The 22,171-nt window shown below is 44.4% G+C and overlaps 1 protein-coding gene across 1 annotated transcript in view; it reads left to right on the forward strand.

Moving 5' to 3' along the window:
- The window catches only part of ZNF292 (zinc finger protein 292), a 63,743-nt gene that overhangs the window by 6,677 nt on the left and 34,895 nt on the right, over window positions 1-22,171 (forward strand). Inside the window, exons 2-4 of the mRNA XM_054977754.1 lie at window positions 6,449-6,603; window positions 6,763-6,841; window positions 18,796-18,931. Coding sequence (XP_054833729.1) covers window positions 6,449-6,603; window positions 6,763-6,841; window positions 18,796-18,931 — 370 coding nt within the window. The remainder of the gene's footprint in view (window positions 1-6,448; window positions 6,604-6,762; window positions 6,842-18,795; window positions 18,932-22,171) is intronic.

The following is a 22,171-nucleotide window of genomic DNA, read 5'->3' on the forward strand; positions in this document are numbered from 1 at the left end:
TTTGCAGCATTGTCCGTGACCAGACTGCATACTAGACATTTGATTTTTTGTTCCCATGTTGTTATAGCTTTTGCTGTCACTTCTTGTAAGTATTCTGCTGTGTGTGCATTTTCTGATGTATCAATTGTTTCTGCAAGGAAGACATTCCCTTTTGTTGTTGTAGAAGCACATACAGCAGGATCATTATGGACATTACTCCACGCATCAAGACTTAGGTTAACAATTTTACCCTCTAGAGCTGTTGCACGTTGCTCGATTTCTCCAGCAGTTTCCCTGCAACATCTGCTCCGCTGGGTGGACTGTATCCTGGTCTCAGTGACTGAACCATATTAATGAAGTGTGGGTTTTCGATCAGATGGAAAGAAGAGTTTATTGCATAAACAAACTGGGCGTAAACAACCTGAAGATTCTGCCTGTTTCAAACATGTTCCTTTTGTCATCTTCATCACAGCACTTCTCATGATGCTGTTTCGTTCAGGTCACCAGGCCTTGCATTTCTTTGTTGCAGTGTTTGCATTTTGCACACATGCCTGCCTTACCCATAGGTAGAGGAACTTCATTAAAATATTCCCAAACTGGGTCTCTTTTATGGCCTGCTGTCATTATAGATTTTCTCCTCCAAGGAAAGAATAATATGATAAACCTCAGACGATACACACAAAGATCCAAAGACTTGTGGAGTATTCTGCTCAGAAGGTTTCACTTTCATTTTTACTGCTTGTTCCTCCCTCTTCACACTTAGCTTTTTGTGCAAATCTATTCCACTCACAACAATCTTATGTTCATTGAATTTTTTGAAACATAGCACTTAAGAGATAAGGGGTTGATTCTGTGTCCATAGATTTGCAAAGGAACAATGAGATTAAGGTCTTTTTCTCAACTCTGTATGTTTATAACATTTTCTCTGTGAAGAAGAGGCATGTGATCTCTGCAGACACAAATTCAGTTTTGAGGTCTGTAAAAAAAACCCAAGCATCTGTGATAATATCTTCTAGATAGAAAAATTGCCCAATAATCTTACAGAAACCTCTGTAAGAGTATGACATTGTGAATGAATTAATAGAATACATTTACCAACAAATTTAAACATTGCATGAATATATAGCCTCATGCTACATAATTAAAAACTAATCCTTATTTCATGATGGACTATAATGTATCTTAAATAAAAAAGTATCTTTAGATGGATTTTTCCTCAAAAACATTTTATTAAAAAAATCCAATTTAAATAAATCCGATTTTATTTATTTATTTATTTTTAAATCATTGATTTTTATCCACCCTGTCATCTCAGGGAAAGAAAACATACACAAACCAATTAGGCCTCCCTTACATCTATCTCTATAATGGCAGCATGAAGAAGTATTTTGTTCCCTACGCCAGTAGCTTGAAGAAAGATCTGGGTGAGAGGCAACTGATAAGAGACCTGGGCTACTTCGTTTGGTGGGGCGTCAGAGAGAGTGGCAACTTGCTGTGTTAAAGGGTCAGGACTCTCAGTGAAATAAGTAGATACAAGATGGGGAGTGAACTTAAGATACTCTAACCTGTCTGTGCCTCCAAGGATACTGGTAGCTTGAAAATCTGGAGGTCACCTACAGTAGGGATGGTGGAACTGCAACTGGGGAAACTCACTGTCTGGCACTCGGACTAGCAGTTCTTCTGACTGCATCTTTCCCTTTTTGTGCAGGGTTATAGATTCACCCTGAGTGAAAGAGATCAAACTTTATTTGGGATGGGAACCCCTGGAACTTTTGGCCAGCTAGCCAAGCTTCACCCACTCTTTAAATGGGCATTTCCCTGCAGCTCAGAGTGGTAGGGAAATGCCCATTTAAAGAGTGGATAAGAGAAAAGGGCAGATTTGTAGCCATCATAGAGTTTAAGCAAGTTTTATGATACTCCTCTGTGTCTTGGAGAAGGGGAAAGCCCAAGCTGTATGTGGGATTTCAGTTGAACCACGAACTCCATTATATTAAGATAAACAAAAGCATTGATGAGGTAGACAGATGTCTCATCTAGCCATCTATCACAGTGACCTGGCAAATGTCAACCCAGGGAAGGATCAGTCTGATGCCCATTAATTTCCCTCTGCACTTCAGCCACTTCCTTTACAGTCTGCATGACAAGACCAGCATGCAAAGAACCTCATGATCTTCAGGTAATGGTGGGGATTGAATAAACACTCCACTGTCTGACTCGGCCAAGAGAAGTTCCTTACTCTTATGCGACTCTGTGAAGTATGGGTTAGTAAGGAAGAAGACTTTCACTCTTTCGCCATACTCTCTTCCAGATGCCTGCTGTGGGAAAGTACATCTGTCTTCAGGGTTGAGATGTCCAAAGTCTTTTAAGTCTTTAGGCAGCATGAAAGTGCGCTTTTATTTTTACTTTCTGTATTTTTCATCGTTTAGATTTCCCAATTACCTCATTTGTGTTTATGTAGAATAAAATTTTTGTTTCAAATTTTTATTTGGTTTTGGATTACTTTCTTTTATGAATCTGCTACTGAAACACAATCTACCTGCTAAAAGAAAAATGAGGTAGAATCCTTTCCCCTATCTCACGCACCCACACTGATTATGTACAGGAAGACTATGCAATAACTATGTTCATTGACTAGTGGAAAGAGAATAACCACTACCCCCAAAAGGAAGTACAAGCTTGGCTGCATAATTTAAACTTCTTAAAATGTCATACTTCTTTCTTTATCAACTTCATCACAAAATATGAGAAGCTTCTCCAGACATGAAAAAAGAGACATTCCTTGGTGCTACTTCTTTCAGGTTTTTTAACATTCAGAGAATTCCCTTCAGATTTGCTATGGTATATCAGACAACTGACCTCTGTTTTATTTATTTACCATATTTCTGTGCCACTGTACCACTCTCAAAGTGGCTTATGATCTTTAAAAAAGCACATTAGAGGATTCAAATACTAAAAGAAAATTACACATTTCTAAATCAGCATACGGTATATGTCATTAAAACAGCAGCAGTCAAACATCAGATCAGGATCAGATAAAATAAGTTTCAGTTCCAAAAGCTTGGGAGAATAAAAATGTTTTCTCTCTGTCAGGTTCCGCCATGGCAGCCGCGGAGTCCTGGACGCAAGTATCATCAGGAGGGGCCTTGAGCACAAGCAGGCTTGGGATTGTCCCCTGGATAGTGGAAGGAGGGAGTATACATCACCCTCTCAGCCACCTACAGACCTATCCTTCTGTAGCCTTTGCTCTTCCCTCCTGCACTGTCCCTTGCCAAGTGCTCCTCCATTCATTCTCCCTCTCCCTCTCCAACCATTCCTACGCAACCCACCACGACCTCTCTACTGAGCCTGTCTTTATAGGCCTCCTTCCAACTTCCGCCTCCCTACCTCCCAGGCTCCCTCCTATCCTTGGGCAGCCTACCAGCCCTGGGCAGACTCCTCATGATGCTATCCAGTTGGGGGAGCTCTCAGGTGTTCCTTCTCTCATTCCAGTTCCTCCCTGCTCTCCTATCCTTTCTTGCAGGATGGGGATAGATGTCATCCAGCTGGGGATGCTCTCAAGTGTTCCTCTTCTTGTTCCAGTCCCTCCCTGCTCTCCTTTCTTGCAGGGTGGGGCTAGATGCCGTCCAGCCGGCAATGCTCTCAGGTGTTCCTCCTTATTCCAGTTCCTCCCTGCTCTCCTATCCTTTCTTGCAGGATGGGGATAGATGTCATCCAGCTGGGGATGCTCTCAAGTGTTCCTCTTCTTGTTCCAGTCCCTCCCTGCTCTCCTTTCTTGCAGGGTGGGGCTAGATGCCGTCCAGCCGGCAATGCTCTCAGGTGTTCCTCCTTGTTCCAGTTCCTCCCTGCTCTCCTATCCTTTCTTGCAGGGTGGGGCTAGCAGGGACTTTCCAGGTGACACAACTTGACCCCTTTGCCTTTGTTTGCAAAATGCCAGACTGACCTCCTTGATTCTGGCTGGTCCCCTGGGGTGGATTTCGGGCCTGCCAGCCCCACATGGGGACGGGTGCAGGGCTTCTAGCCCATCTGGCTGGGTATCAGCGTCCCAGGCGTGCATGTGCACATCTTGCCTTGTGGGGCTTGGTTGGGCAGTGCGCACCTGGCTGGCCACCCAGGCTGGTTCTGTTTCTCCTTCACTCTCTGCCAGCTGGTCTTTCACTCCCTGCCAGCTGGCCCAGAGTTGCCTCCCCGGGCTGTCTGTGCCTGCAGCATGGGTGCTGTTGGTCCTCAGGCAGGGGATCTGTGGCAAGTCCGGGGTGTTCGTCCCTGGACACTCTCCTAAGATGGGCACGTGATAAGAAAAGATAAACTTCTAGTTCCTTAATGACAGGACAGTTACTGAAAAGCTTTGCTGCTGGTGGGTGTCAAGTCTTTTGTATCCACACTGTAATGCTAGTATAATGTGCTTTTTTGCTCATGTAAGGAGACAGGCAGCAACATTTTTAACTAGTTTTACAGTGCACTCCTGAGGAGAGTTACTCCAGTTTAAGCCCATTGAAATCACTGAAAAGTTTGCTGCTGGTGGATTTCAGACATTTGTATCCACACACACTGGAATGGAAACTCTGCTTAAGATTGTACTGTTAGTTTCCTAACAGTCTTTAAGAGCAGTCTCTAACAGTAGCATAATCTATAAGTCACCAGGCACATATGAAAGTGGCAAATTCCTTCTGTTGTAAGCAGCTGTTGAATCAGCTGACTCCAATAAAATGCAAACCTGAACATGGCAGACACCCAGTGTTCTAATGCCAAGGCTAATTCTGGAGAACTCTTAAGCTCTGACACACTCATCTGGGGAGAGTGTAATCTCCTCCAGAATGGAGATTTCCTCTGCTGTTCAGTTTATTGAATCACCCGCTGTCATTATCATCTATTGTATTATCATCTGTCATCTATATATTGTATTCCGCTCTGAACCCGTTCGCAGGGAGTGCGGATTATAAATATAATTAATTATAATAATAATCTCTGTTTTACTTGGGTTGAGCTCCAATATGTTACCCTCATCTAATCTTGCCATTCCCAGATATCTGTTCAAACTGCAACCACTTCATCAAGGGGAAAGGAGATGAGTGTCATCAGCATATTAATGATGCCACACTCCAGACCTCCAGATAAGCTTTCTCAGGGTTTCTTGTTTAATGTTAAACAGCATTGAAGCAAAATTTAATTCTGAGGAACTTCATTGGACAAGCCTTAGGGAGTAGCCTCCAAGGACTCTTGTGGGATCTATCTCCAAAGCAGTGCCTCTCAGTCCTAATTCTGCATACCTCCGAAGGCTACCAAGATGATGATATGTATGCTGCTAAAAAGTCCAGGATAATCAGCACAGTCATGTTCTCCAAGAGAAAGTTGTTAATCAGTGATCAAAACTTAGATATAATCTGTCTAGATAACAAACCTCATCTAAATATAGCTGGTGTGTGACCACTGTTCCATGTCCAAAAAACATAAGACTGACGTATAATTTTTTAGGTCTTCTTAGACAGATAGTTTTTGCTCAGCATTCAGTAATCACCTAGTCAAAAGGAGTAAGGTCCAAGATGGGATGCAATGGCCTAGGTTAATCCAAATAGCTTTTAAGCATTCTCAGAGAAATGAATGGAAATTGTTCCAAGTAACTGACTAGCAGAATCTACGGTGAGTTTTGATATGAATCTTAATGATGTAGTGTAACTTTTAGAGCAAATGTGAGTGGATTTATCTGCAGTGTTCTTTGCCAAAAAATACAGCAAGCTTGAAGATGGCTGTGTTTGAGCTAACTTTGGCATCAGTCTCTTCTGGAAGTGGTTCTTTCCAGGTGCAGTTCACTTCTCGGTTTGGGGGAGGGAGAACTGCTAGAGGAAAAGAGTGGGCTGTGGATAATCTGCCACTAGTAGCAACTGCTATGAGTCCAGATGACGAATGACAGCAAAGCATGCACTTCTTTCCTCCTGCCACTGATATTTTTTATAGGCTCCCCAAATAATCCTCTTCTGGAAATGCTTCTTAGGCATATTGGGAATCAGGAGATTGCACAGCCTGGCTGTTCTGCAAGTACTAATGGTATGTATGTATCTGGTTAGAGGAATCTGCCACCCCAAGAATTGGGCATTGTGCTTGCAACTTTTTGCTTGGGCTTTTTGTGGCCGCTCCCAGCAGTCACAGCTGTGGGACGTTAGCTGGGCTTTATGGTTGCCTAACCCCATGTATAGTTAGGATTATCTTGGGCTGCTGTGTGCAGGGCAGTACTCCCCAGTTCTATACGCTGTCTCAGGATTGTGATTCAGGACCAGAAATATGTAAATGATGCATATATTTTTTGCTGATGGTTGGGGCGAGGTGTTCATTTTTCAGGTTATAAGAATGTGGGTGTAATGTGCTGAGCACTTGTGGACGGGCTGATATAAATTTATTAATGAAATGAAAAAACAGTAGTCATCTATATATTATTACCAACACCATTTGTAATCCATATTTATTTCCTAAACAGACACTTCTTGAATATGCAGAAAAGTGGAAGGCATCTGAAGATCCCTTGCCCTTGCTGGAGGTGTACACAGAGGCCATTCACAGTTATGTTAAAGCACGACCTTACCTTACCTCTGAATGTGAAAATGTAGCTTTGGTGCTTGAACGCTTAGCTCTGTAAGTACATTTTGTTAGTTTTTGCTATATTATTATTTTTTTAATTGCTTAATTTTTTTGTCTTAGTAGTAGGGAATAATTTTTCCCTATAATAATCAGAGTTTTTCTGTTTGTATTGTAAACTGTTAATTGACTTGTCAGCCTTGCTTCCATTTTCAGAAGCTGTGTTGAACTTCTGCTATGCCTGCCTCTTGAACTGCCTGAAAAGCAATGGAAAGAATTTCAATCCTTTATTCAGGTGAGAGGTTTGTAGATTATTTTCTAAACACTTGGGATCATAGCTGGGCTCAGAGTGGCACACAAATTAGGTAGAATGTTTTTCCTTTATCAGTACTACTTTGTAGACCATGTAACACCCTCTAACAAGGTAGGTATTTGTTCTCTAGTATTTCGGTCTGTTTTCCTCATTGGGGTCTTGTTTAAATTTGAAGATTTCACGCAATTGATGTTTGGTTAAACCCCAGTTCAAGCAAATCGAATGGGAAGTAGGGAAATATACTGCAGGTAAAAGGTGTTGGAGACCAAAATTATCTCAAACACATGTCCAGAACAGATTATGCTGAAACATATATTGCCGCACAACACATGTTGTACTATATTTAAGTACCTAAGTTAAGGAAGTGTCAGCCTTTCAGAATATATTTTGATTACTCCTCTGGAAAGCTACAAGTTGGAGTAAAGGCCTGGCCCCTGTGGAGAACTTTGCTGATGGAGGAGTGGTCATTTTAGCATTCCCCACCCCATTTGTTGCAGGCCTCTGACTTCCCCACGCTCAGTCTGCTTCTGTGGGACCTTTTTCTGCAGGAGCATCATTTGGGGATGTATTTTTGTCTGCAAGGGGAGGTGGGGAAGTTGTGATCCATGATTGGAAATACTTCGTGGGATCCTAGTCAAAATGCATGTGGGTCCAAATGACCCATACACGGGTCCTGATTATTAACAAAAAGCAAGCCAGGGAATATGTCCCCATTAGTTCCTTGCAAACACAGCTTGAAGAAGCCATGTAGTTATATTTGGCTTTCGGCATAATAAAGGTCTGAGGGCACTTTAAAGACTAACATTTATTTCAATATGAGCTTTCCTCAGTGACCTCTCACTTCTTCAGATAGAAAAAGTTCATATTGAAATAAATATTAGTCTTTAAAGTGTAATTTTACCCTACAGCGTAGGGAAAAGGTTTTACATTCAGATTTATGTGATGCTCTTTCTAGACATGTCACAAAAAAATGGCTAAGCCCAGTAGTCCATAAAGTTTGGCTTGATTCTAGTAGTTCATTGTTTCTTGTCACTATTGTTTTCTTGACAGCTATTGCAACTGACACCTCCCATCCCCAAGTCCTCTGTTATGTACAGAGATATTAGGAAGGTGTTTTTTCTCATTTCAGTGAAGAGAGATAATATATAAACAGGTAGTTCTTCAGTACAGGAACAAAAAAATAGCAGTTGTTTTGTTTTTAAATAAGAGTTATGAAGAATAAGTGTTTTGGAAATTTACTATATGTACTTCTTCTCAATGCATACAACCCCTTCATATTTGTTTAGGATCTGCAGTTTAGGGTGGGCCATATTATCTGTATTTAATGCTCTTTTTACAGCCTCATAGGATAACAGAATAGTTAATATACTTCTGCAGTACAGAACAAAACAAAGGGCCACATGGAATTAATATTCGTAGAAAAAATATAACATTCATGGAAAATGACAGATCTTAACAAACTAGCAACAAATCCTGTTGTGGGGAAAAATACAACGGGTTCTAGAAAGGGGAGGGCGGGCAGGGGGGCATTCCCTCTTCCTCTGTCACTGATCCCGGCTGGATGAAGGCGGCATGGCATGGCATGACCACCTCCCGGCCAGGGGAAAGGAGGGCGGGCATTGCCTCCTGTTACCCACCTGATCCTGGCTGAGTGAAGAGAGGGGAGGCATTGTCACCTGCTTCACTCCTGATCCTGGCCAGGTGAAGTGGAGGGCATTGCTGCCTGATGTGTGCCTGATCCCAGCCGGGTGAAGCGGGTATGGGCATTGCCATTTTCTCCGCTCCTGATCCAGGCCAGGTGAAGAAGGAGTGAGCACTGCTTCCTGCTCTGCACCTGATTCCGGCTGGGTGAAGTGAGGGGGGAGCATTCCCTCTTCCTCCGTCACTGATCCCAGCTGGATGAAGGCGACGTGGCATGACCACTTCCTCTACGTCTGATCCCGGCCGAGTGAAGGGGGCAGGTATTGCCACCTGCACCGTGCCTCATCCCAGCCAGGGGAAAGGAGGGCGGGCATGGCCTCCTGTTCCACACCTGATCCTGGCTGAGTGAACTGGCAGGCATTGCTGCCTGATCCGTGCCTGATCCCAGCTGGGGGAAGCGGGTATGGGCATTGCCACCTGCTCCACTCCTGATCCAGGCCAGGTGAAGAAGGGTCGGGCACTGCCTCCTGTTCTGCACCTGATTCCGGCCAGGTGAAGTGGGGGGGGGGCATTGCTGCCTGCTCTGCGCCTGATTCTGGAAAGTTAAATGGGGGAAGACATTGCCTCCTGCTCTGCGTCTGATCCAAGCTGGGTGAAGGTGGGGGCGGGAATTGCTCCTGATCCCCACTTGGTGAAGTTGGTGGGCGGGCATTGCCATCTGTTCCACATCTGATCCCAGCTGGATGAAGGGGGCAGATATTACCTCCTGTGTGCGCCTGATCCAGGCCAGATTAAGAGGGGGTGGGCATTGCCTCATGTCCCTGCTTGGTGAAGTTGGAGGGCAGCCACTGCCATCTGCTCCACATCTGATCCCAGCCGGGTGAAGGGGGGCGGATATTACCTCCTGCTCTGCGCCTGATCCATGCCAGATGAAGAGGGGCGGGTATTGCCTCATGTCCTGTTCCATATCCCAGCCGGGTAAAAGGGTGGGCATTGCTACCTGCTACGTGCCTGATCCCAGCCGAGTGAAGGAGGGGGGTGGACATTGCTGCCCTCTCAATGGCTGATCCCAGCCGTGTAAAGGGGAGGCTGGCATTGCTGCCTGCTCTGCGCCTGTTCGTGGCTGGGTGAAGGGTGGGCGTGCATTTCCACCTACTTCACTCCTGATCCCAACTGGGGGAACGGGAAGGGGCATTACCACCTGCTCCGCTCCTGATCCCTGCTGGCTGAAGGCAAAGGTGGGCATTGCCAGCTGCTCTGCACTTGATTCCAGACACATGAAGGGAGGATGGGCATTGTCACTTGCTCTGTTCCTGATCCCAGCCAGGTGAAGGTTGGGCAGGCATTGCCACCTGCTCTGTGCTTGATCCTGGCCACTTGAAGGGGGGATGGGCATTGCTGCTTGCTTCACGCCTGATCCTGGCTGGGTGAAGGGGAGAGTGGGCAGTACTTCCTGCTCCACTCTTGATCGCAGCTGGTTGAAGGGGGGGACATTTCCACCTGCTCTCCTGATCTCAGCTGGTTGAAGGGGTGGCATTGCCACCTCCTCCACTCCTGATATCTGCTGTGTGAAGGCAGGGGGAGGGCATTGCCACCTGCTCTGCACCTGATCCCAGCTGGGTGAAGGTGGGGGCATGCATTGCCACCTGCTCTGCTCCTGATCCCACCTCGGTGAAGGCAGGGTGCAGGCATTGCCACCTGCTCTGCTGCTGATCTCAGCTGGATGATAGGGGGAGCAGGCATTGCTACCTGCTTTGCTCCTGATCCCAGCTGAATGAAGGCAGAGGGCGGGTATTTCCCCCTGCTTCACTCTTGATGCTGGCTGAGTGAAGGGTGGGTGAGCATTGCCACCTGCCCCATGCCTGATCTCAGCTGGGTGAAGGCGGTGGGCAGGCAGGCATTGCCACCCACTCTGCTCCTGATCCCAGCTGGGTAAAGTGGGGCCAGACATTGCAATCTACTCCACTCCTGATCCCAACTGGGTGAAGGCAGGGGGCGGGCATTGCCACTTGTTCTGCTCCTGATCCCAGCTGGGGGAAGATGGAATGGACATTGCCATCTGCTCTGCTTCTGATCCCAGCTGGGTTATGTGTCAGTCCTTGGCAAGTAAATCCCCAAGTTCTCCACAGCTATCCCACAGGTGAATTGGTTGAAGTAACTTTTATTAGAGATCTATCAGGTTCTAGATGCTTAGACAGTGGAATTGGCAGAAGTGACGTATTGAGGGAAAGCATGGTTAGTTATAGGTTAATGTCCCGCCCCTAGGTTAGTAGCCCATTGGAATTCTGGTGCAAATGCCAGAGACAAAAAGTTTTAGAGTTTAGACTATGCTGAGCAACAATAGCAATTTGGGAATGAAATCTTCCTTGTTCTCAGGGAAGATACATTTCAGACTGGCTGCATCTGGTCTCAAAGCTGTTGGCTGCAGAAGTAAAAGCGTTTAACTTCAAAGCAGAGATAACACACTGAACTTTTAAATAAAAGACATTGAATGGTACTCAGAACTCTGCATAGTGTGAGAGGACCGACAGGTTGCATATAACATACACATGGCTTGTACTGCAGGCAGGCATACATGACATTAAGACGGGGGTTGGGGGTTGCCACCTGCTCCGCTCCTGCTCCCAGCTGGGTGAAGGCGGGGGGGGGGGCATTGCCACCTGCTTCATTCCTGATCCCGGCCTAGGTTTCCTGCCCTGATGAGCTCTCTGGAGGTCTGGCTGCCTCATCTGGGTTTCCCTCCACAGCAGCGCCCTCTGGAGGCACACCAGGGTAGGAAGTGGGTTGTCTTGAATACGCGTAGCCTTTTATATATTAGGATAATGAGACTTCAAATAAATTATTGTTTCATGTATCTGATGAAGACATTCTTTTCTTGCTGCTGGTAGCACAGTTTGAAAAAATGCAGATCCTTGCCCACTTGTTTGAAGATGCACATTTATTTTGGTAACTTATTGGGGGGATTATTTTTCTCTACTTCTTGATTCAGATGATGGATTTATATGGATGGTTGCATAGGGTTTTTTTGTCTAAATTAGGATTTCTCGTTACTTGTAACAATTGTAATTTTCTATTCATGCTGTAATTTTTTTGTTCTCATATTGGCAGGGCAGCTGTTAATATCTTGTGATGCTCTGTTTTTGTTTTGTTCTGTACTCCTTTCATTGTGGACCTGGCCCTCTCTTTTTTTCTTGATGTACTTCTGCAGTAGATAGAAAGCCGGTTCATCCACGATACAGTGCATCCTGTTGTCAGGTGGTCACCTGTCACACCCAACAACATCCTATGTACTGTTTGTGCTCTAATGTTATGGGTATAACTGCAGGCTGAAGCTATTTCTTGATTGTGATGTGAAAGTATGTAAGGGAGGGTGCTGTCTGTTGTTATCTGTATGTTCTCTTAACCTCCTCTCTCCTTAGCCTGGGAAGAGATGCTTGCATGGACCCTCACGGCCTTGAGACTTCTCATATATCAACTCTGCTTTTTTCTGCCTAGATGTTTGCATCTGAATGTAGCTGACCATTACCGTATAGGGGTGGGGATTTGGGAATTCACCAGCACTTAGAACCCTATATATGTCTTGTGCTTGTAGGGAAAAGTCATTCCTGTCAAAAATTGAGTAAGATACTGAAACTGGTAACTTGTCAATAAAGTTCTTTAGTTCATTCAGTGAAGTCTTTTGAGTTACCTGGCAGATCCTTACACCTATGTAGTAGGGAAGTTGGAAAGTAGACACTTGTCAGTGCAATCCTAAGCAGAGTTACTCCAGTCTAAGCCCATTGATTTCAATCGGCTTAGTCTGGAGTAACTTCTGATTGCTCTGTCCATGTTGCAAAGGAGATGGCATAACTGCCTGCTTCATATCTCTGGTCAGCATCCAAAGGTAGGGATGGCATAGAATATTGGACTGTATTGTCGAAGGCTTTCACGGCTGGAGAACGATGGTTGTTGTGGGTTTTCCGGACTGTATTGCCGTGGTCTTGGCATTGTAGTTCCTGACGTTTCGCCAGCAGCTGTGGCTGTCATCTTCAGAGGTGTAGCACCTGCTACCAGGTGTAGCACTCCAACTACTTTGTCAGACTGCACAGGGAAGCCATTGAAATTCACAAGCATAAGCAAAACTTCAGCAGGAAAGAAGAAACCTTAAGAATGAACAGAGCATGGTTTCCAGTTCTGAAAAACACCAGGCTAACAAAACACTCTACACCCGACAATAGCCCTGCAGAGAAGATTAGCACATCAAGCACCAATCCATATGCAAAAGAACCTCCTCAGGATACAGTGAAGCCTCCCGCCATTAGCATTCCACACCCTGGGAAACTCTTACAGGATGACTCAGCTCAACCTCACCCCTCCTGAGTAGATATAAATGACCTGCCAACACCTTTTCCACACTGTGACACTGAGAGATCTCTGTCGTTTGGTGCTACACCTCTGAAGATGCCAGCCACAGCTGCTGGCGAAACGTCAGGAACTACAATGCCAAGACCACGGCAATACAGCCCGGAAAACCCACAACAACAACCAATATTGGACTGTTTTTTACATATATGACACAGTCTCCAGTTGAGAAAGTAGAGATTTGCAGTGGCAAGTAGGAACGTGGGTTGGATCTAGACTAAATTTTCTATCCGTGGATTCCAACTGCAGTCCACTAATCTCCATGAAATACTGCTGTTGGTTGATAGGGAACACTACAAAATAACATAGAGGAGTCTGGATCAGGAAGTGGGAATCAGTGGAAATAGCCAGTTTAGTCTAGATCCAGCCCAATGTTTATTCTTAAAAGTGCAAGCAGTATTTACATTATAATCCATATAGCATGATGACCTACACCTTGTATTTTTATCACCAGAAAGTGGACATATATACTGTTTGTTACAGCACCATAGTCCTGCAAGATTTAATGCACTATATTTGCTGGGGTATCAGGCCTAGGAATCTAAAATGACTTTCCACTGGTTGGAATTACATTCTCTTTCATGCATTTGTCCTTGTCAAATTCCCTTTTTTCAGAGCTGCGACATCTAGATCCAGGTTTACCTGAATCTTGGAGGGTCTTTAGAGGATAGTGAGAAGTAGATTTCCTGCAAATTTTGTGGAGTTTGCTTGAACCTCCCCAACCCCCTCAGAGAAGTTTCCTCACAGAAAATAATGGCCGAATAAGTCAGAGATGCTCTAATCTTGTTGAACCCTATTAGAGAACCTTACCGCAACCTGCTCTACCACTCTCCATTGTTTCCTATGGTGGGAAGGCTTCCAAGATAGCTTGGAGGCAGAAACACACAGGGGCAAGGGTACCACTGGCCAGAAGTACACTACCAAATGCAAGATCAACCCACAGAAACTAGCAGAACCAAACTGAAGCAAGAGAATGGATTCCCCCCCCCCCCAGAACCAAAGCAAAAGAAGACCAACATCTAACCAGAGAATCATGTCAAAACAGCAAATTCCAGCCAAACCATACTGAAGCAAGGGACACTGTTGCAATTTAGCCCAGCTGAACCAGTGTCACACACACAAGCCAGGCAGACAGGAGACCTCTTGCATAGATTGGCCACTTCTCCCTCCCTGCTTCACTCCCCCTGCCTCTTTCCTTCTTCCCTCTCCCCTCTTGGAAAAAAAACACTGGAGAAGCCCAGGAAGGAGCCAGTCTGAGGCTGAAGGAATGTTTCCCAGATAAACCCAGATTTGTCTGGAGGTCTGGATCCGGGTTTCTCTGATTTGATTCAGGAAAGCCAGCTTTAGCTGGATCAGCAAAAATCCAGCTTTTTTCCCCAAAGCTCAGACTCAGATCGCATACTCCTGTTAGAACTCTAAGTAGTCCACAGCTAGAACAGTTACTAGGGCATAGGGTTATATGTGCACCTCATTTTTCTTCCCTGGGCAATACTGCTCAAATGAAAGAAGAGGTTAGATAATTGACTAGGGATGTGCGTTTCGGCATTCAGAATGCCGAAAGAATGCCGAAACAAAAGTGTTTCGGCTTCTTTCGGGGAATGCCGAAACGTTTCGGGGAATGCCGAAACGTTTAGGGTAGCCGAAAGAAAAAAGCCGAAACGTTTCGGGATTCTTTCGGCTTTCTTTCGGCTTTTCAATGGGAAAATGCCTCCGTCTTCCCGGACGTCTGGAGGAGGCATTTTCCCACCGAATAAGCCCAAAATTGGTGGGGACCTTCCTCTAACCCTTCTCTAACAACCACCCAAGTTTCAGACAGATTGGACTTTGGGGGGCCATGTTATGTCCCCCCAAAGCAGGTCCCCCCATCCTCCCATAAGAAAGCGAAGGAGCAGCATATTGTTAGCATGCTGCTGCTCATCTTTCTTCATTATTTCCTATGGGGAAAAAATGAAGAGGCAGGCTTCCTTTGCCAGGGGTGGCATTTTGCATGCAAAATGCCCCCTCACCCTCAGGGGCCCTTCTCCCACCCCTCCTCCCACCCCCCACCAAGGCTCAGCCTGCTCCCACTTGGGGGGGCCATTTCATGGCCTCCCCAAGTAGGTGCTCTAATCTCTACCACTGACAGCTGGGGGAGGCTTGTGTTGCCAGGGGTGGCATTTTGCATGCAAAATGCCCCCAAGCCCTCAGGGGCCCTTCTCCCACCCTTCCCCCCACCCCCCACCCAGGCTCAGACTGCTCCCACTTGGGGGGGCCATTTCATGGCCTCCCCAAGTAGGTGCTCTTTTCTCTACCACTGACAGCTGGGGAAGGCTTGTCTTGCCAGGGGTGGCATTTTTCATGCAAAATGCCCCCCAGCCCTCTGGGGCCCTTCTCCCACCCTTCCTCCCACCCACCACCAAGGCTCAGACTGCTCCCACTTAGGGGGGGGCATTTCATGGCCTCCCCAAGTAGGTCCTCTCAGCCCCTAAAGTCCACCCCTTACAGCCCCACACAAACCCAATTCCCCCCCAGCTGCCACACACAGACCCAAATCCCCACATTAGCCCCTCACAGACCCAAATCCACCCCCACCTGCCCCACACCCATAACCCCAGGAACAGGCTGGCAAAGGCCAGCCCTCTCCCTTTGTTCCCTATGCTGGGAACTTCTAAACTCTCTTTCCCTGGGCAATTCTGCACAGCCCAGGGGTGCCACAATGGTGGGCACACTTCTGAGTGCCAGCTGGTCCCTGTGAAAGAGCACCTGAACCACAGACACCCTCCCTCAAATTCCCCCACCACCTACAGAGATGGCTGGCCAGCCAGCCCCATTGTTCCCTATGATGGGAACCAACTGCACAACAAAGAATAAAACAAGAACAACACAAAATAAAGTTTTAAATTTTTTTTTCTCCCTTCCAAAGTACAAGTAGGCAAAGCATTATGACACATTACACCAGCAGTCCCCCACACAGAAAAATTAAAACAAAACTCACTTAACATCAGAGAATCACAAAGCACAATTCCTGTCAAAAACACTTTATTTCTTGAACAGCTTTAGGTTACACAGCAGGGGGGAACACCAAAGGGCATGGCAGCACTATCTTACACAAAAATAACACAACTCACTTAACATCAGAGAATCACAAAAACAGAATTCCTGGCAAAAACACTTTATTTCTTGAACAGCTTTAGGTTACACAGTAGGAGGGCACAACAGGGCATGATAGCAATGTACTACAAAAAATAATACAACCCACTTCACCGTTTTTGACAGCAATTGTGTTTGTGTGATTCTCTGATGTGAAGTGAGTTGTGTTATTTTTGTGTAGTACACTGCTTTCCTTCTCTGTGGTGCCTTCCTACTGTGTAACCTAAAGCAGTTACAGAAATAAAGTGCTTTTGACAGCAATTTTTTGGGGTGATTCTTTAATGTGAAGTGAGTTGTGTTATTTTTGTGTAAGATACTGCTTCCATGCCCTTTGGTGTTCCCCCCCTGCTGTGTAGCCTAAAGCTGTTCAAGAAATAAAGTGTTTTTGACAGGAATTGTGCTTTTGTGATTCTCTGATGTTAAGTGAGTTGTGTTATTTTTGTGTAAGATAGTGCTGCCATGCCCTTTGGTGTTCCCCCCTGCTGTGTAACCTAAAGCTGTTCAAGAAATAAAGTGTTTTTGACAGGAATTGTGCTTTGTGATTCTCTGATGTTAAGTGAGTTTTGTTTTAATTTTTCTGTGTGGGGGACTGCTGGTGTAATGTGTCATAATGCTTTGCCTACTTGTACTTTGGAAGGGAGAAAAAAAAATTTAAAACTTTATTTTGTGTTGTTCTTGTTTTATTCTTTGTTGTGCAGTTGGTTCCCATCATAGGGAACAATGGGGCTGGCTGGCCAGCCATCTCTGTAGGTGGTGGGGGAATTTGAGGGAGGGTGTCTGTGGTTCAGGTGCTCTTTCACAGGGACCAGCTGGCACTCAGAAGTGTGCCCACCATTGTGGCACCCCTGGGCTGTGCAGAATTGCCCAGGGAAAGAGAGTTTAGAAGTTCCCAGCATAGGGAACAAAGGGAGAGGGCTGGCCTTTGCCAGCCTGTTCCTGGGGTTATGGGTGTGGGGCAGGTGGGGGTGGATTTGGGTCTGTGAGGGGCTAATGTGGGGATTTGGGTCTGTGTGTGGCAGCTGGGGGGGGGGAATTGGGTTTGTGTGGGGCTGTAAGGGGTGGACTTTAGGGGCTGAGAGGACCTACTTGGGGAGGCCATGAAATGGCCCCCCCAAGTGGGAGCAGTCTGAGCCTTGGTGGGGGGTGGGAGGAAGGGTGGGAGAAGGGCCCCAGAGGGCTGGGGGGCATTTTGCATGCAAAATGCCACCCCTGGCAAGACAAGCCTCCCCCAGCTGTCAGTGGTAGAGATGAGAGCAGAGCACCTACTTGGGGAGGCCATGAAATGCCCCCCCCCAAGTGGGAGCAGGCTGAGCCTTGGTGGGGGGTGGGAGGAAGGGTGGGAGAAGGGCCCCAGAGGGTTGGGGGGCATTTTGCATGCAAAATGCCACCCCTGGCAACACAAGCCTCCCCCAGCTGTCAGTGGTAGAGATTAGAGCACCTACTTGGGGAGGCCATGAAATGGCCCCCCCAAGTGGGATCAGGCTGAGCCTTGGTGGGAGGTGGGAGGAGGGGTGGGAGAAGGGCCCCTGAGGGTAAGGGGGCATTTTGCATGCAAAATGCCACCCCTGGCAAAGGAAGCCTGCCTCTTCATTTTTTCCCCATAGGAAATAATGAAGAAAGATGAGCAGCAGCATGCTAACAATATGCTGCTCCTTCGCTTTCTTATGGGAGGATGGGGGGACCTGCTTTGGGGGGACATAACATGGCCCCCCAAAGTCCAATCTGTCTGAAACTTGGGTGGTTGTTAGAGAAGGGTTAGAGGAAGGTCCCCACCAATTTTGGGCTTATTCGGTGGGAAAATGCCTCCTCCAGGCGTCCGGGAAGACGGAGGCATTTTCCCATAGAAAAAAGCCGAAAGAATGCCGAAATAATGCCGAAAGAATCCCGAAAGTCGAAAGCCGAAAGAGATTCTTGTTTCGGCTTTCGGCTTTAACGATAGAGAATCTTCTTTCGGCTTTCTACTTTCGGCTATAGCCGAAAATTTTTGGCTTGCACACCCCTATAATTGACACTTACAAATACTTATGATTGAACTGCTCATTTAGAAGCAGTAGATATTTTAAACTAACAGTTACCCTTCACTTTCTCTGAAGGGAATTCTGTGCTTTACAACAGAATCCCTTTCATACAGGTATGAGTAACGATTGTGTAACAACTTTAGCATGCCCCCTTCTCTCCCCTAATTATAATATTTTCATGCAATTTGATGGTATTAGTATTTGAAATCTTAACAGTTTGAGGAAACAGTGGCCAAAAGAAGCTATAAAAACTAAACTAAGGAATTTTTGCAATATTTTAGCTTTAAGTAAATTATAGCATTCCCATGTTGAAAAAGACCAAATTATGTAGAATGTGAGTTCAATTTTAAACTGACTGTCTTCTGTTGTCTGTCTTTGCTTGACAGTACTCACTAGTGATTCCAGACTGAAAGACGTTGTTGACAGGCATGGAAACATTCTTAAGAGAACCATTATGGTGTAATGGTTAGAATGTTAGACTAGGAGACCCAGGTTCAAATCTCTACTTTGCTGTGGAAGCTCGCTAAGTGATCTTGGGCCAGTCATACCCTCTCAGCCTAACCTACCCCATAGGGTTGTTGTGAGGATAAAATGGAGAAGAGATTGAAGTAAGCCAGTTTGGGTCCCCAGTAGGGAGAAAAAGCAGAGTATTAAAAATAAATATATTTTAATAGTCAAGAGTTCATGTGATTTTATGTAATTGTCATTCATTTGACTTGATAATTAGTGTCAGTTTTGTTTTCCCAGATGGCGCACACAACATTGATGGAAAATGGCAGCTGCCAATTACAATTTTTAGCTCTTCTCACCCAAGCAAATGGGATCTGGAACAATCCAGTTCTTTGCGATATACTTTCTCAAGAACCAGTGGATCAAGATAAAGGTAAGTTTGTACTGTGAGTAGGGGAGAGGGTGTGATTACTGTAATCTTTACCATTCACATAGGGGAAATCATCTAAAGTTCACTTTTTAAGTCATTGGTTTTCAGGTGACATCTGCACAGTGATAGTGTTATAGCATATTCAGTAATCATACATTTTCATAAGTCTGCTTCTTTTACCACTTATAATTTGATTTTTATCATGTTAAAGATAGTGCTAACACAGACATCTAGTAATTATATATTTTTAAATTATTTTTCTGATGTCAGAAAAAACTCTTACACTTTCTTGCCATTTATGTTAGTAACTACTCTAGAAGTGTGTCTTGCCATGTAAGATTTGTGGGAGGAAAGAGAACTGAAAGTAAAATATTATGAATACTTTTTATAAAATAAAATTGAAGCTCCCTAAACAAGCTTTTCATGGTGTCACTTTGTAGGATGGATTTTGTCCTGACCAAGGGCTATTTAGTTCATTCTTCAGCAACTCTTCTGCACCATAGCTTTACTTCCTGAAGCCTGTTTGGCTGCTTGACTCTATTGACCATTGAAATTGTATGTAAATATATGTGTTCACAAAATACGTAATCTTACAGTTGGCCAACTACCTCTTCAAATTTAACCATGCAAAAGCTAAGTTAGTTGTGATGAGATAAGTTATGTAGTCCATATATTCACATGGTTCTGGCTAATTATAATAACATTTGATTTATATACCATCCTTCAGGACAACTTAATGTCCACTCAGAGCAGTTTACAAAGTGTGTCATTATTATCCCCACAACAATCACCCTATGAGATGGGTGGGGCTGAGAGAGCTCCAAAGAACTGTGACTGACCCAAGGTCACCCAGCTGGCTTCAAGTGGAGGAGTGAGGAATCAAACCCAGTTCTCCAGATTAGAGTCTCGCTGCTCTTAACCACTACACCAAACTGGTTAATACATCTTCAGTTAAGACCTTGAAATTGGTAGTCAGATAGATTCTGCTTAAACTAATTGATGGTGGCCAGTTGGTTAAAGCTGAGAAAGTTGCTGACTGGAGATATCTGTGCCTGCTTTTCATACAACAGTGCAGTTCATTACTTTAATCTGTACTTGCTGACTGTTGCTCAAGCCATATAGATCCAAAAGCTGCAGTGGGGACAGGGAAGAAAGTGAAATCCCTCCTTATTGTCTGTCAGACAGCTGTGCTGATGCAAGAGGGTGATTTCATTCCTGCCTTTCTAACAGTCCATGTAGATCCCAGTATCTCGGGGTCAGAACGGACTGCTAAGGGGAAGGAAATGCTTGGATGGATATGGGATCCAACCCTCATATTTCTTCTGGTTTTCCCTGTAATCAGTAACTGCTTATTTTAAGTTATCTAACTTGATCATAAAGATTTTAGAAATTCTGTATAAATCCCTCCATAAGACTGTTCAGAATAAGAATTAAGAAAAATATAGGTGACTATTAGAGATGTAAATTTTATATTTCAAAATATATCACTCTGTGTGATGTAGTGGTTAGAGCATGGGGCTAGGATCTGGGAGCTCCAGGTTCAAGTCCCCAGTCTACCATGGAAACTTGCTTAGTGACCTTGGGCCAGTCATATACTCTTAGCTTAACTTACCTCACAAGTGATGATAAAACAGGAGAACAGAATGATGTAAGCTGCATTGGGTCCCCATTGGGGAGAAAGGCAGGATATAAATGAAGTAAAATAAATATAAAAAACTGGATATATATGAGAGTGGGAGTGGAAATTTTGGGGAAAATTTAGGACCCTTCTTCCTTACCAAACCTACACTTACTCTACTGCTTTAACAACTTTAAATGCATATATAACAAATTAGTATATACAATTGTATTGTTTAGCATGTTTATGATATTAAAAAGTATAAGTACCTTCATTTTCTACAAGCAACTTCAGAAATATACTGAATCTTGAGAGCTGCAAACTGCTGCACTCTATATAACATGTGTTTTAGCTTATGCTGTCTAAAAGGCAGAGAAGAATAAGTTGAAAATAAAAGAACAACTTTAATAAACAAAAAGTATATCATTTAGACAGAAGCAGTCTCATGCAGTCACAATAGGCTATTGATCTAAACTTTGTAATGCTGAAAACACTGAACTCTTCAATAGCATATTATCGTCATACATATTATAGCAAATTAATTTTGTCACAATTAGTCACATTTAAATAATGAATATATATTTTAAAAATATGTTGTATATATGTTCAGTATGGGTAAGGTAAAGGTAAAGGTAGTCCCCTGTGCAAGCACCGAGTCATTACTGACCCATGGGGGGATGTCGCATCACGACATCGCAGACTTTTTACAGGATGGTTTGCCTTTGCCTTCCCCAGTCATCTACACTTTACCCCCAGGAAACTGGGTACTCATTTTACCAACCTCGGAAGGATGGAAGGCTGAGTCAACCTTGAGCTGACTACCTGTTCAGTATACACAGCATATGTTCAGTATACACAACTTATTATCTAATACTGTAATTTTTTTTGATGAAATTCTTCATATAGCACATTTCAGGTGAGCTAACACCTTGACTTGCTGAAGCTATAAGAGTTGAAAACTAAGGGAGGGAAATCTCCAGGGAGACCAAAAAACAATCATAAACAATCAATTCTTCTTCTTATTATTATTATTATTACAAGTGATTAGTGCACAGTTTATGATTGGTTTTGGTCTCCCTGGATATTTCCCTCCCTTAGTTTTCTAATCTTTTTACGGAGACCTCCCCTTCTTTTTGAGTAGTGAAGCTATAAGAGTTTACAAAATCCCAGGGGAAAAGATTTTGTGGCGTGGGATTTCACAAGGGTTCCTTTGTAAACTCAGCTTCTGTCTGGATCTTATTTCTACATTGGCTGTGAAGAGGGCTTTGCCATGTTATGCTATATGTGCAGATCAGCTTCTCTCTCTCTTTTAGCCTTAAGTGCTGGAAGAGAGATCTTGACCTGGCTATATGCATAGCTTATTAGCTTAGTCTTGCTGTATCCCTTGCTCACAAATTAAGTATACCATGAATCAAGAACTGTTGTGTGTTTCCAAGAGGAAAATTAAGCCTTGACATTATAACTTTCAAATGTTAATAATATTAATGTAACTGTTAATTCTCATTCATGAGTTAGAAATATACTTTTAAAAACCTCAAGGTCCATCTATATCTAATTTCAGTAACAGCAAAGGACGTTCCTTTGTTCATGCAAGATAGTCTACCTGAAATGGTAAACACTGTGGT

The sequence above is a fragment of the Eublepharis macularius genome, chromosome 1, assembly GCF_028583425.1.
Source record: "Eublepharis macularius isolate TG4126 chromosome 1, MPM_Emac_v1.0, whole genome shotgun sequence".
Classification (NCBI taxonomy): Eukaryota; Metazoa; Chordata; class Lepidosauria; order Squamata; family Eublepharidae; genus Eublepharis; species Eublepharis macularius.